Raw genomic sequence first — 15,680 nt, 5'->3', positions numbered from 1 at the left:
TGAATTTTTTCAGGAGCAATTTGCAATCCCCATTTAGGTAACAGTATCTTTATTTCTTCAAACAGTCTGTTCAAGGTATCTATGTTTGAATCAGATAACAATATGTCGTCCATGTAATGGTATACTATAGATTTGGGAAATTTCTTGCATATTATTTGCAATGGTTGGTTCAGAAAATATTGGCACAGGGAGAGGCTATTTAACATACCCTGGGGGAGGACGGCCCAATGGTACCTCCTCGAAGGTTGAGAATTGTTATAAGTAGGCACTGTGAAGGCAAATTTTTCTCTATCTTCTTTTTGCAAAGGTATAGTGAAAAAACAATCCTTTAAATCAATAACTATGAGAGGCCATCCTTTTGGTAATAATGAGGGCAAAGGAATTCCAGATTGCAGAGGGCCCATAGGTTGAATAATGGCCCTGAGATCTGTCACCATTCTCCATTTACCTGATTTTTTTCTTAACCACAAATACAGGAGAATTCCAAGGGCTGGTAGATTCTTCTATATTTCCAGAATCTAGTTGTTCTTGTACCAGCTGTTCTAAAGCCTGTAACGTTTCCTCAGCTAAAGGCCATTGCTTTGTCCATATTGGTTTCTCAGTCAACCACTTTAGAGGCAAGGCTGTTGGTATCTCTGAAGGGACATCAATTGCTTGTTCTTGTACAACCCAAATGGCTGGTTTTCTCCGTTTGTAATATCTTTTAATATTATTCTCAGAAATATAGGCTCTAGAAGTAGCAGGATTGTTAATTTGGGTATTCCATTGTTGTAATAGGTCACGACCCCATAAATTCATTGCAATATTGGCTACATATGGCCTTAATTTTCCTATTTGTCCCTCTGGCCCTATATATTCAACCCATCTCGTGCTCTGCCTTACTCGAGATAGGGTTCCAATTCCCAGGAGCTGAACATTTACATTCTGAAGAGGCTAATATGGATGCCAAGATTCTGGGGTAATGATACTTACATCAGCACCTGTGTCCAGCAGGCCAGTAATAAAAATGCCATTTATACTCACTCTCAGCTTAGGTCTTTAATCATTTATAGAAGTTTGCCAAAACACACATAACTCATCTTTCTGATCACTATTGCTTGTAACAGTAGTCATGGGGCTTCCTAATTGTCCTGATGAGGCACGTTCTCTGCAGAAACTGGAAATGACTGAACCATGTTTGCCATGGGGGCCTGTGAGGCCCCCCTCTCACGTTTCCCATCTGTATCAGATTGCCTTGTCTATCTCTTGTAGACCTGCATTCATTCATCCAGTGTCTGCCTTTTCCACATCTTCTACATAAACCTGAAAGCTGAGTCCTTCTATTTCTGTTATTTCTAGAAGATGCATTATTATTATTTCTGAAAATCCATTGTTTGCAATTCCTTTTCATATGACCCATTTTGCCACAATTAAAACATTTGGTATTCTGGTGTCTCCTTTTACCATTGGAAATTGCTTCTTCTACCCATGCTTCAGTGCCATAATCAAATGTGTCAACATTCAGTGTATGCAAGACCCATTCTTCCAAGGGCGCTGATCTGAACTTTAAAGGCCCCAAGATCTTTTTGCATTCCACATTTGCATTTTCATAAGCCAAAGACTCAATCATTATACGTCTTGCTTCTGGGTCAGATATCCCTATTTGTACAGCCCTAGTTAGTCTTTGCAAAAAGTCACTAAAGGGTTCTCTCTGACCCTGTTTAACTCTGACAAATGATTCCATTCTCTGTCCTGGGTCTTGTACCCTGTCCCAAGCCCTTAAGGCTGCTGTAGTATACATGGAGAGTGTGTTTTCATCCAAATTAGCTTGTTCTTGAGGGTCAGAAAAGAGCCCTTCACCTAGAATTTTATCTAGGGAAATGTCTATTCCCTTCACCTTTTTCTGCTGTTCTAAAAGTCTAGCCTCTTGCCTGAATAAGCATTTCCATTTCAATTGTGGTCCACTCTCAAGGACCGCAGAGTTCAGCTGGAGTCAGTCCGAGGGGGTTGCTCTGCTTGTTGTGGCCCAAGATCTTAGCATCTCTTTAACAAAAGGGGCATGCATCCCAAAAGTCATGACAGCCTGTTTAATTTCTTTGAGATCATTCATACGGACAGGCTCCCATGTATCTTCCTCGATGACCCTAGGGTTTCTGGAACCAATCACCTTTTCTGTTGTTATTACTGGAAAGGCATGTAGAGCTGTAGATAGAGCTTTGTGGAAATTGTCCCGGAGGGATTTATCCACAGAAGTAGTTAAAATTTGCCTTTCTACCCTTTGCTCTTCTTCATCAGAATTTAGAAATTCCTCAATCTTTTCAATTCTACTCACCATTGCCTTCTGCAATGTCTGAATCTCTTGTCCAGAATTATGTTCCAAAGCCTTCATTGAGGATTCTAAAGTATGAAACTTGTCCATTAGAGATAACTTGTCATCTTTGGACATAATTTTTATGGCATAAACCGTGCCTTCTTGTATTGACAATCTTTCCGCCAATCTGTCATAAGCTTTAGACAAAATTTGATTGTCACATTGAGCAGTTTTGATTCTCTCAGTTAATATTTACTTCAGTTCCTACAGAAAGGGACTGCTGAAATTTATGATCCAAAGCAGCTGTTCCTTCTTCCATCGTAATGAATTTCTCCTTAACATCAGCCTGTACCTTTTCTAAATTTTGCTCAGTTAACCGAGTCATGTTAAACAAAGATCTGTTCTCTTCCTGGAGAACTTCAAACTGATTCTTGAGAAGATTGTTGTCATTCTCAATAGGTTTTAAACGTTCAACCTCTGCCTTAAGAGATTTTATCATTTTCCTATTATCAAACCAGATTGTGCTAAGGAAAATTAAGAATCCAAGAAATATCCATAGATGTGGGGTGATAGACACCTCTTGTAAAATCTTCCACATGGTACACTCAAAAAAGCTGTTGAAATCTGAAACAGTCACGTTCTCAGACATTTTATTTATAAAAGAAAAAATTAAAATTCTTTTACCTGCAATGAACGGTTCCTGACAGTGGTGGCGAAAGAGTCCACTTGAGTCCACGTGGCCTAAGTCTGAAATAAATGACTCAAAAACAAAATTAGAGCAGACACCAGGCTGATAAGTAGCAATTGGGCCAGATAGGGAACAGACAGAAAAGCTGCCAAAGTGAACAAATCAAAGGAATGCCGGCGTGTTTGAACCGGCTTGCAGGGCCGCTGTCACGTGACCCGATCACCGGCGGAGGTGGGAGGGGAACTGAGACTGATCACGCTGTTACAGAAGTGCTGCCGGTTTCAAACCACCGGGGAGTGCTAGCTCTCCTGTCCCACTTGATTCTCTAGCAAGCAGCAGGGAAAATCGAGTCGCTCAGAATCTCAGTTGCTTCCGCGCGCCCAGGGAGACCTCCGCAGGGAGGTGCCACTGGGAGCGGTCGCACCCAGGATGCTCCGATTTTGGGGCGGGTATCCTCAAAGCCCCACGGGGCAGGCACCAAATGTATCGGCAGTAAATAAATGCAAAGGCAGATATTAAAGAATATATATACATTTTTAATGTTTAAACAAACTTACAGAACCGAGGTTTCCGCTTAGCCGTTTCACAACAGGCAGGAAAAGGGAAGGGCTGCCTCCCGCATGCCAGATTTATCCCTACGCATTCGCCCAAGGCAAACACGCCCCCTAAAGGGGTTGGCTTAACCCTACAGTCAACCAATGGAATCGTATAGAAGACCCGGATTTTAACCCACAAACCTATGAACACCTCATTTTCGATAAAGGAGCTAAAAGTGTACAATGGAAGAAAGAAAGTGTCTTCAACAAATGGAGCTGGCACAACTGGATGTCAACATGTAGAAGAATGAAAATAGACCCATATTTATCACCATGCACAAAACTCAAGTACAAATGGATCAAAGACCACAATATCAATCTGGACACATTGAACCTGATAGAAGAGTAAGTAGGAAGTACCCTACAACATATGGGCACAGGCGATCGCTTCCTAGGTATAACCCCAGCAGCACAGACATTAAGGGCAATATTGAATAAATGGGACCTACGGAAATTGAGAAGCTTCTGTAAAGCAAAGGACACTGTCACTAAGACAAAAAGGCAACCCACTGACGGGGAGAAGATCTTCACCAACCCCGCAACAGACAAAGGTCTGATCTCCAAAATATATGAAGAACTCAAGAAACTAGACTTTAAAATGCTAATCAACCCAATTATAAAATGGGGCACTGATCAGAACAGAGAATTCTCAACAGAAGTCCAAATGGGCAAAAGACACTTAAGGTCATGCTCAACCTTCTTAGCGATCAGGGAAATGCAAATCAAGACAACTTTGAGATATCATCTGACACATGTCAGAATGGCTAAAATCAAAAACACAAAGACAGCCCTTGCTGGAGAGTTGGTGGACGAAGGGGTACAATCATCCATTGCTGGTGGGAATGCAAACTTGTGCAACCACTTTGGAAAGCAGTGTGACTGTTTCCCAAGAAATTTGGGATCAACCTACCCCTGGACCCAGCAATGCCACTCTTGGGAATATACCCAAGAGATGTCCGATCATATGACAAGGGCATTTGTTCAACTATGTTCATAGAAGCATTGTTTGTAATAGCCAGAACCTGGGAAACAACCTAGATGTCCTTCAATGGAAGAATGGATGAAGAAAGTGTGGAATATATACACATTAGAGTACTACTCAGTGGTAAAAAATGACTTCTCGAATTTTGCATGCAAATGGATGGAAATAGAAAACACTATCCTGAGTGAGTTAACCCAGACCCACAAAGATGAACATGGGATGTACTCACGCATAATTGGTTTCTAGCCATAAACAAAGGTCATTGAGTCTATAATTTGATATCCTAAATGAGCTAAATAAGAAGTTGAACCCAAAGAAAAACATATAGCTATCCTCCTGGTTATGGGAAGTAGACAAGATTGTCGGGCAAAAAATTGGGATCTTGGGGGTGGGGTGAGAGGGGGTAAGGGGAGATGGGGAGAGAAAAGTGAGAAGGGGAGGATGGGGGGATTTTGGGGAAACGGGATGATTGGGATAAAGGAAGGTTGGATTGGGGAGCAGGGAAGCATATATCTTAATTAAGGGAGCCATCTTAGTGTTGGCAAGAGACTTGGACCTAGAGGGGCTCCCAGGTGCCCAGGGCGATGTCCCCAGTTAGTTCCTGGGCAGCTGAGGATAGGGAACCTGAAATGACCCTATCCTATAGCCATACTGATGAATATCTTGCATATCACCATAGAACCTTCATCTGGCGATGGATGGAGATAGAGACAGAGACCCACACTAGAGCACTGGACTGAGCTCCCAAGGTCCCATTGAGGTGCAGAAAAAAGGAGAACATGAGCAAAGAAGTCAGGAACAGAAGGGGTGCACCCACTCACAGAGACAGTGGGGCTGATCTATTAGGAGCTCACCAAGGCCAGTTGGACTGTGACTGAAAAAGCATGGGATAAAACCGGACTCTCTGAATATGATGGACAATGAGGGCTGCTGAGAAGCCAAGGACAATGGCACTGTGTTTTGATCCTACTTCATGTTCTGACTTTGTGGGAGCCTAACCAGTTTGGGTGTTCACCTTCCTAGACCAAAATGGAGGGGAGAGGACTTTGGACTTTCCACAGGGCAGGGAATCCTGACTGCTCTTCAGACTGGAGGGAGGGGATGGGGGGAGGGAGAGAGGAGTGGGAGGAGGGGGAGGGAAATGGGAGGCTGGGAGGAGGCAGAAATATTTTTTCAATAAAGAAAACATATTAAAAAATAAAAATAAAAAAAAGTTGGATATATGAAAAGCGTTTTGGCATCAGACTGAAAGATGCAGCGTTTGGTGTAAGCACTGATGTTTTTGGTCTAGCTTTCCTTTGGTCTAGTATCTCCTCACTATGTTCTTTTCCCTAATTTTTGACCAGAGGTGCATATCTTTTAACATTTTAGGTTGAAAGTGTTTAAAATGGCTTTTGTTTTTTAATTTTCTAGCAGATAAAAATTAAAAGATTATATGAACCTCCTCAGAGGAGACGCTCAATTTTGAGTTCAAACAATGGGGGGATTTCAAGCTGCATAAATAGAAATTTGTATTATGATATTGCTACAAGTTTATAGGGTATGAGATGAAAGTTGGTAGCTTGAATGTAACCAACCTCGATGAAATCCCAGGTGTGGCATTACTAGGAAGTGTGCCTTTGTTGGAGAGTTGTGCCCTTCTATTAGGATGTTTGTCACTATAAACGTGAGCATTGAGGTGGCATATGGACTCAAGCCAGGTGCAGTGTACTACACCACTTCCCATTATCTGTAGGATGAAATTTTATGTCCTCATCCACTCACAGCTCCTTCATCAGCTCCATGTCTTCATGTATGCCACCATGGTTAGGCAGGATGATCCTAGACTAAACCTCTGAAGCTTTACCTTGCGATCTAGCTAAATATTTTCCTTTGTAAGTGGTCAATGTGTACTCCACAGCAACAGAAACTTTAACAACATGCTGTGTGCTAATGAACACCAGTTTATGTGTGGTTTAGTTATAGGAAAGTTGGTACCTAGCAGGAGCTAAACCCTTTTTGTATGAGAGGACCATGGCTGGTATGGAGAATAATGGACCAGAGGAATTGCCACCTAACTGTCATCTGCTTGTAGTTATTTGAATGTAGTGTAGGGACTTCTGTGTAGTACATAATACTTATCCATCCCTGTGTATGGGTGACATGAAAAACAGAGAAATATAAAAGAAAGAGACACTTCCTTTCATGAATATTGTGACCATGATAATCAGGCAGGGGGTCATATAGCAAAGTTTAATAACGAATTGGGTTTATATAAGTCGGCCTTAAGTTGAAAGAGATGATTTATATAAAAGACCCTGATGTGTAGATATGAGAAAGGGGATGTTGCTTCATCGGGATGGCAGGAAATAACTAGGAAGACCTGAAACCTACAAATATATGTTTCTGTGAGACAATCTCTATACACAATATGACACTAAATAAGTCATGAACGAACACTATGTTGAGGGCTTGTAGTTTATGTTTGTATACCTTGCAGGCTCTGACACCCAGGTGTATGTGTTCATGCATTTCTCTGTGTGTTTGTGTGTGGTTTTGACTTCAGGGGGAGATGCATAACAGGTGCTATCTGAGACTGTACATTTGTCATTTAGAAAAATATATTTATTAATATAACAGAGTTAAAATACAATGGAAGGGAACATCTTGGTGGCCAAAGCAATTGGGCCCCTTACGGATTACATTATCACATCATCTCTTTCTTTGAAGCTGACACAAGGATTCAGAGTTCACTCTGGAATGGGCATGCCACAGATCAACAATTCACCGAGAACATGGGAAATTAACTTCCTCATCCATTTCCAGCACTTGAATGGCCTGGATGCAGAGGTTGTGGATCCAATCTGAGGCTAGTCATTGGGGATATTGGTTTCCAAGGATGGTTCCTCCGTCGAGAAGCCCATTTTCACCAACAACTTGGGTCTTCCATCCAATGTTGATTCAGATAAGGAGAGATCACCAGGCGAGCTGTCCACAGAATTCATGTTGTCTACAATGTCCCCAGTAGCACAATTGATAACATTTGCCATCAGGACACCTTCTTCTGGGACTGTGAATTCTGAACAAGGTCTCAGCTCCAGGCAGTAGTATATGTTGAGCTTGATAAGACTTTGGCATCTCTTTCGACGCCTTCTACCCACTCTTCCTTAGATTGTCTCTTCCCAGCTTCTTTAATTGTTGGAAAGACTGGTTCACTCGCTCTCCTCTTCAATGAGAATAGAGGGTGATGAGCATCTATGTGCCTGCCCTGTAAACACGGATACTCAGTTTGCTGGAAACTGTTCTCACATCTCAATTTGTGTTTTAGAATATTAAAAGTTGCTGTTACGTTATTTGGTTGCCTGTATCTCAGTGATGAAAAAATCTCTTCCAAGTTATAACCCATAGTGCACATAGTCTCTACAAGCCTTGGAAGGATTTCTTTAGTTGTTGGTGCTGTATGTTTTTTATGGGGCTCAGCCATAATCTTTTCACAAGTTGACATATGGTTATTCTCCCAATGGTGGGAACCATGAGTAATTGTGCAATGATGATGTGACAGGGTTTTAAAAAGTGGTCGAAAATGGGATACATAGTGTTGGTGATGAGCCTGTGCATACCATCTAAGGTGTCTTCAGCATATGGATATTGTCCTGTGACCATTGCATATATGACGACTCCGAAGCTCCACATGTCAACAGCCAGCCCATCATAAGGTTTCCTTGCCAACATCTCTGGAGCCATATACTGCCAAGAACCACAGACTTTCTTCAACATCTGCCCCTTTTCAAGATGAATTGCCAAACCAAAATCACAAAGCTTGACATTGCCATCTCCGTCAATAAGGATATTCTTTAATTTAATATCGCGATGTGCAATGCGTCTTTGGTGGAGAAAGTGCACCGCTGATATGACCTGTTGAAAGATGGGTCTAGCCTCCTGCTCCTTTAAACATCTAACCTCACTGCGGAACATCTGTAGATCCTTTCCAGCAATATACTCCATGATTATGTAAGTCGTTGACTGTGTGTCAATGACATGGAAAAAATGAATGATGTTCCTGTGTTCCAAAGTCTGAAGGATCTTTACTTCAGAGTTCATCTCACCCACACTATTGCTTTTTTTACTAAGGGTCTTGACAGCAACCTGTGTTTTGGTGGGAATGTGGCAGGCAAGCTTCACCTCCCCGAAAGAACCTACACCTAGAGTTGTTAAGATCTTGAAATCGTTGTCAAGGATGTCTTCGTCCGAGGGGCTGCCCATGATGTGTCGTCACAATCCACCTACTTTTCTATTTTTTTATTTCACATATTTTATTAGGAGACAGATGGGCAGAAAAAGACAAAATAAACCATTAAGGAGAAGTCAACACAAAATGCATCGGGTAAACTTTTCTCATAATTTAAACTGAAAAAAAAACATTAATTTTAGCTAAGGAAACTACTAATATTGGTTGTGTCTGCTGTTTTAATTGAAAACTGCATCTGAATCTTTTTACTTGCAAATGTAAACCTTGTGCATCAGGGTGATTTTTCAATAGAGCTATACATTTCCCTTCCAGTGGACAAGATGGAACCCAGCAATACTGGCCAGGAGAGGGGGAAGAAGGGCCTACAAAAGTAGAGTGTGGCTGATAGGATTCTGGAAAAGAATGAGAGAAGCAACAACAGCATCATGTCACTATATACTTTCTCCACTCAGCCCCAGTGCAGCCTTGATTAGACTAAAATGCTGTTCTTTTCACATCAAATGCAAACCTAGCCTTAAGAGTAATGTCAACAGAAGCTGAGAGGCCCACCTCCACTTGCCTCTCTGGCTCCATAGAGGCCAGCAGGGAGCCTCCCACAATGCCAAGGTGCTTACCATGCCTAGGAGTGAGATGCTTTAGCTTCAGTGGGCTGGGTGTAAGGTGTATGGATCCAGGGCTGCAGGCTATCTGGGAGTATTGAGAGGAATTTTATGTCTTTACCATTGAAACATTTCTGGACTAAACATTCTCATTGAAGAACAGACCCAACTTTAGAGGTCAAAGAACTGGGAAATAGCATTCAGTCAGGTGCGTTCAAAGAGTGAATGAAAACCCTGATATCAGAAAGGAAGGGACGCCTACTCGACAGTGGAAGATCCATCCTCCCCAGTTACTATCTGAGCTGGTACACAAGGATCATAGCATCCTATCCTTCTGAAAACTAGTTTTGTGTCATAGCAGTTTGCTGAAACAGGAACAAAAATGTTACTTCAAATCTGAAGTCCCTGGATGGTGAAGGCTAAAGGAGTTCACTCTTGATTGAAGCAAGATGTGATTGAGATCTGGGAAACAGCTGCAGCAACTGCAGCCCTGCCAAAACTGAGATAAGCCTAGGGGAAGCTCCAGGAACAATTCCTGCTTGCACTCTGGCCCAAAGTGCCCTCCAGATCAAGGTCACACATGCCCACCAGTGTCACTACCAGGAGGAGCAGCTTGATGAAAACCAAAATCTTAACACATGCACCTAGGATGAATACTGAATAATTAAAAAGGGTTACTTAAAAAATAACCCTCATTTGAGTATCTGAGATGTTTCCTCCCCCAACAGCGGCTTTTGAACTTCCCCCTCAGCAGCATCAATAAAAACTAGTACAATTTTCAATTCTGTTTTCATAACTAAAACTTCACACACACACTGCCTTTCACGTCCCCCCGCTCACCCTACTCAGAAAAAAAGATACCCTATCTTTAAAATAAATAGCAACCAAGTGCTCAGTTCTATGTAAAGTATGAATATTTATTTCAGGCTTTAGATCCCAATCAATTCCAAAAAAACAAAATCTGATCTCTCAGAGTAGCTGTAGCCTCCATGTTGGGGTGATGTCATAGAGGCAGAAGCAGCACACTTCATCAGGATTAGCAAGAGTAAGTCCCTGATGCCCACCGCATCCCAGCCTTAGGAAGGGAAAGAAACAAAATTCGCCACCACGAGCTGAACAAATGCACACGCACTAATGGAAAGGAGCAGCTTAACCTTGCTTGGCAAATTGGCTTTTTTTTTTAAAGTTTGTTTTGTGGGTTATGTGGGTTTTTTTTTTTTTGGTATTGTGGGTTTTTTTTCCCCCATTTTCTTTTGCTACCCAATATATGCAGCATTTGTGGACTCCCAGTGAGTTCCCAGCTTTAAACACATAATGTCTTAAACAGACTAATTCTTCAAGAATCTAAAAACAGACAAACGTGTTTTGCTGTGAACATTCTGCAGAGATGAAGTGAAGTGGGAGTTTGAAGGGTGGTGGCTTTTTTTTTCCTTTAAAAAGAATCAATACAGTGATGGAAGGGTAAAGAATGCAAGAATTCAGACATTCTGTGGAGGGTACTTTCTCTCCAGTAAAGGTCCATAAAAAGGAGCAAACTGAGATCCACGGGGAGTCAGCAGGAGCTGTGTGTTTCCCCACCCCATGAGTAAGTTTTTGCTGAGGGGCCACCATAGATCCCCACTTGCTCCCCTCCCTTTGGCCTGAGACGTCAGGCCAGTACAGGGGCACTGAAGGAACATGTCACGACTCCTCGTTCCCAGAATTATCATCGTCATGACAGTTGGCGTCCTCTTCCTCCTCGTCTTCATCATCAATGTCGTAGTCATACTAGTCGTCATACAGCAGATCTGAGCTGTTGTCATTGGAAGGCACTTTAGTTTTGATGCAGTATTCTGCCAGGGTTGTGGGGACCTTCACTCCATCCTTTTCTGCTTCAGCCTTAGTGGCCGAGACCAGTTTCCTGATGATCTCAGCGTACTCCTTGTCTTTTCCTTTACTGTCCCTCCATTTCCTGAACATCACTGAAGCATCCACGTTGGCTGGAGAAAAGGTGTTGGGCTCATTAAGCAGTGAGATTACACTTAACAGGATAGTCCTCACATTCTGAGTGGGATTCCACCTTTCAGAGGGCAGTTCTCCACTTGGTGGATCATCTACAGGCGGATGAAGAATTGAAATGCATACATCTCCATTCTTATAAATGTTGGGGTGCCACATTTTGGTCAAGAATCTGAAGGTAGGTGGTGAATATGGGTAGTCAATGGGAAATTTAATATGTGCCTTGAAGTAGCCGCCTTCATAGAGAGTGTTAGGTGGTCCGAAGATGGCCACCTCCCAGTTGTAGAGGTCGGAATCATCCACCAGGGTGATACAGAAGCCCTCCACCGGATCCTCCTGCAAGGATTTCAGCTCAAGCATCAAGGCTTTTTGCGAGCTGGTTATCTGCTGCTGGGCCATCACGGTGGCGGCGGCGGCCATGCAAAGCCGCGGCCCCAGTCCTCATGCACCAGCCAGGCCGGAACCTATTTTTCTCTTTAACAGGCAATGCTAGAAACAAAAATTTAATCATCGTTAAGATGCAGGTCTAGCACTATGAATCCGCAGTCATCAAATCTTAGATTTCCAAATCAAAACTAATGATGCACTTCAAGGACATAGAAATACCAGAAGAGCACAACCTCAAAGCAGTAGACAAGGAATCACAGTAAAGTTCCAAGAGGCAATCGCTGATGTGTCAATCAAATAGAAATACTTACATCAGTGAATTAATGATTTGATTATTTTCAACAATGAACCAAAATGAAAATCTTTGGCCAATCTTATCAAGTGATGAGATACAAATTAAATTAAAGGTAAAAAGAGATAATGTTCTAGCCAAATTATACTCCATAGAATACCTTCTGGATACTTCAAATATTAAAACCTAGGGAATTTGAAAGAATGAAAGGAATTCCTAGATTTGTGTGAACACTGAAATATGATAAGAAAAAACCCTGAAACACATGAGACATACGTAGAAAGTGTGGCTATTGAGAAAAACATACAATGCTATGGTGCTGGAAATATCGTGTAATAAAGCTGGGTTTTTTTGTGGCTTATGTCATTTCAGGATAAATTCTCTATCTGGCAGTGACTCACTTCCTATAAAGTTTCACCTCTATGATTTTCAAAGCTTTCCAAACAGCACTGGCTAATTGTCACTTAGTGCTCAAAAACCTGAGATCGTGCTAAGGAAATCACTGTGACGGTTTGAATGAGACAGGTCCCCACAGTATTGGCCGTTTGAGCACCAGTTTTGGGCCCATTTAGTTAATTTCATGTGGTAGAGTCGTGGTGACTTATTAGTCAGAGTTCTCTAAACAACAGAGCACCTTATAGAACAGTACAATCAACCTCTCTCCCCCTTGGAATTAATGAGAATCACTTACAGGCTGCTGTACAGGTAATCTGACAATGGCTGGCTATGAACTGAAACTTCAAAAATTTCAAGAGTTGCTCAGTCCAGAGTGCTTTCTCTCTTGGCTGGTCTTCAGAATCTACTGGAATCCCAAAGACGTTGGCTCTTATTCTCAGGAAGGAACAGAGATGTGAACAAGGTGAGGGCCAGAGACAAATGAGCTAAAGCCTCCGCCTACGTGTTTATATAGTCTTCCAGCACAAGGCATGGCCGAAATTAAAGGTGTGTCTTCTGGCGTCATGAACTGGATTAAAGGCGTGTGTCTTCCCACCAAATTCAATCATCAAAGGAGTGTCTTTCCCTCCTTGAGATTGAGAAGAAACCAATCAAAAATGATCCTTTACAGGTGTGCCCTCCATTTTTGGCTTGTAGTTCATTCCATTTGTAGTCATGTTGGCAACCAAAAATATCTCTCACAATGGCAGAAATCCCTCCATTTGATTGACCTTGAGAATAAGGACAGGTAAATAAATACCTTCTACCAGTTATCCTCAGTTTTCTACAGTTTGTTCAGTCCCTCTAAGTAAAAAAGGAACCTCCGTTTGTCCTGTATTTCTTACAGGAGGAAGCACAAATACAGTCCATTTAATATTCAGCAAGATGTTCAGCTGATAATTTTCCAAGCATCATAGGAGTTCTGAGGAGCCGAGTTGTTCTTTCTTATGGTTGTCAGTTCGCAGAAAATGTGTGCACCCGTGTTCTCCTGTATTGAATGACCCACACTTTGAGGCAATCAGGTTCTGGAAACAAAGCACAGCCACTGTTTATTAAGTGATAAGGCAACAAATCAAAAGCTCCATTCACTAAAGACTCTGCCTGTTGTGTTCATCTCCTTTTCTGCACTTAGAAATTGAGTCTCAAAGGTTTGGGTGTAGTAATAAGGGCGGCGGGCCTGCATCCCCAGCACCCGGCCGCCCCCACGGCTAGCTTTACCCAAAGCAATTACAGGGACACTGTATTCTTTTAATCACTGCTTGGCCCATTTCTACCTAGCCTCTTCTAGGCTAACTCTCACACCTGGACTAGCCCATTTCTAATATTCTATGTTGCACAGCTAGGTGCACTTACCGGGCCTGGTTTGGAGCTTCATCACGTGTTTCTGCCCAGGAGCCGGGAGCATGTTGTCTCTCTGAGGCGTCTGCTCCCCAGAGAAAAGATGTGGAGTCTGAGCTCACTTCCTCTTCCTCCCACCTATCCTCTAACCAAAGAGGGCCAAGCAGTTTCTTTTTATTTAACTAATGACCTTCCTCCATCATTTGGGGAACAACCCCAAGTTTTTAGATCATTCCATAGATCACATTCATGAATGTCTACTGTTTAGAGTGCTAACTCTTCTTATATATTACTTTGAAAAGTCAGTATTTTAGTATAGCTGTTGGAAACCAATGTAAACACAGGCAAAGACTAATTTACTAGCCAACCTGCATCCCACAGAAATGAACAGCAATAATTCATATTAAAACTGCATCTCTCATTTTTTGAGCCCATCCATACACTATAGAATAATTCTAGTAGAATCAGAACCTTCCTGTTTATTATCTCTTAGGCTCTCAATATTCAACCATGTTCTATGCTCTTCACTCAGTAGACCAGTAGCATGAACATGACACATGCTTTGATTCAATAAATGCATGATGTGATGATGTTGACTATGAAGATTGTATATGAAAACAAGAACAACATCTATTTTGTCTTAAGGGGCCAAACCATAGAAAATGACTCAAGTAAACAATGACCCACATCATGACCTCTTTTAATATAAAGATGACAGTGGAGTCTGAAATAACAGCTCTCACTGCCAAGACACTTGTGTAAGCCAAGCCCTAGTCATAGTCTTAAACTAAGAAGATCATTTCAATTTTTAGAAACATAATGAGTTTGCCCTCCACTTTTCCCAAAACAACCCAACTGATTTTTTTTTCTTTTGTTGTAAGATTGTGGAAGTCTACTTTATAAAGTGCTAGCTGAAAATACTCCTATACCAAAGTATCAGTTGTAGGAAGTCCCATAATGAGGAAGAAACACCTTTGTGGAAAGATGCATGAAAAAATACTAATGAGAAAAATGTGTCAGTTATGTATGGCATGATTTAGGAATTCCAGAGACTGTTGACTCTACCATGAAACATCTCTGCACTTTTACATTTTTTTCATTTTCATTCTAATATATTTTTGGATAAAAATAATAAAATAATTGGAACAAACAGCACCATTTCTCATGCACACAGACCTTCTGCTTTCTCTAGTGAATAATGTTGACATGGTTGGAAGAGCCAAGAGTCCATTCATGCATTCAACAAATAATACTGAAACCGAGAATGTACTTGCATCTTGGAAATAAATCACAAAGACAGTGGCTTTCTTTGTGGAGACTAAAGACAATAATAAAAAAAGAGACAGTTGCCATCTTAGTAGAAAATTGTATGTGCAGGTATTTTTAATACTATGAAGATATCTCCATGTTTCCCTTCCTTCGTGGTGTTCTTTTATGTTCATATATTTATTATTTCTGTTTTTTATTAATTTTTAAGATATTATTACAAAATAATGGGCTACATTGTGGCACCATATACACTTTCAATTCCATTTCTTGAGAATTTCATACACAAGTACTACACATCATTTCCACATTCACTTTCCCATGTCTAATTCCTCATTTCCACCTTTCCTTCCCAAATTTATGACCTATTTTTACTGTTACATACATACCACACACATAGGCACACACACATACACACTACAAAGTTAGTGTTGCTCACATCTACAAGTGTTTAGGGCTGACTACTTGGGTCTAGATAATCTATCAAGAAGTTCATGTCTGGAAAATACTAACTAACAGTCCCTCAGTAGCCCACAGTTCTTCATTTAGAGGTAAAACTTTGTGCAATTCCCCCCCACATG

The 15,680-nt window shown here is 41.5% G+C and overlaps 1 protein-coding gene across 1 annotated transcript; it reads right to left on the bottom strand.

Annotated features, from left to right (window-relative positions):
- Window positions 1–11,150: 11,150 nt before the first annotated feature.
- On the bottom strand, window positions 11,151–11,780 carry LOC121450782 (ubiquitin-conjugating enzyme E2 R2-like). Its single transcript, XM_041656072.1, has one exon. It carries the CDS (start codon window positions 11,778–11,780, stop codon window positions 11,151–11,153), a length of 630 nt encoding a protein of 209 aa, XP_041512006.1.
- Window positions 11,781–15,680: the final 3,900 nt, after the last annotated feature.

The sequence above is a fragment of the Microtus oregoni genome, unplaced genomic scaffold (assembly GCF_018167655.1).
Source record: "Microtus oregoni isolate MIOR12 unplaced genomic scaffold, Mior012 000007F_ref0000211, whole genome shotgun sequence".
NCBI lineage: Eukaryota > Metazoa > Chordata > Mammalia > Rodentia > Cricetidae > Microtus > Microtus oregoni.
Note: the sequence above shows the minus strand (reverse complement) of the source record. Positions and strands in the feature narration are given on the sequence as shown.

Bases quoted from the DNA above. Each gene is read 5' to 3' on its own strand.
- LOC121450782 (XM_041656072.1), bottom strand. From the start codon at position 11,780: ATGGCCCAGCAGCAGATAACCAGCTCGCAAAAAGCCTTGATGCTTGAG.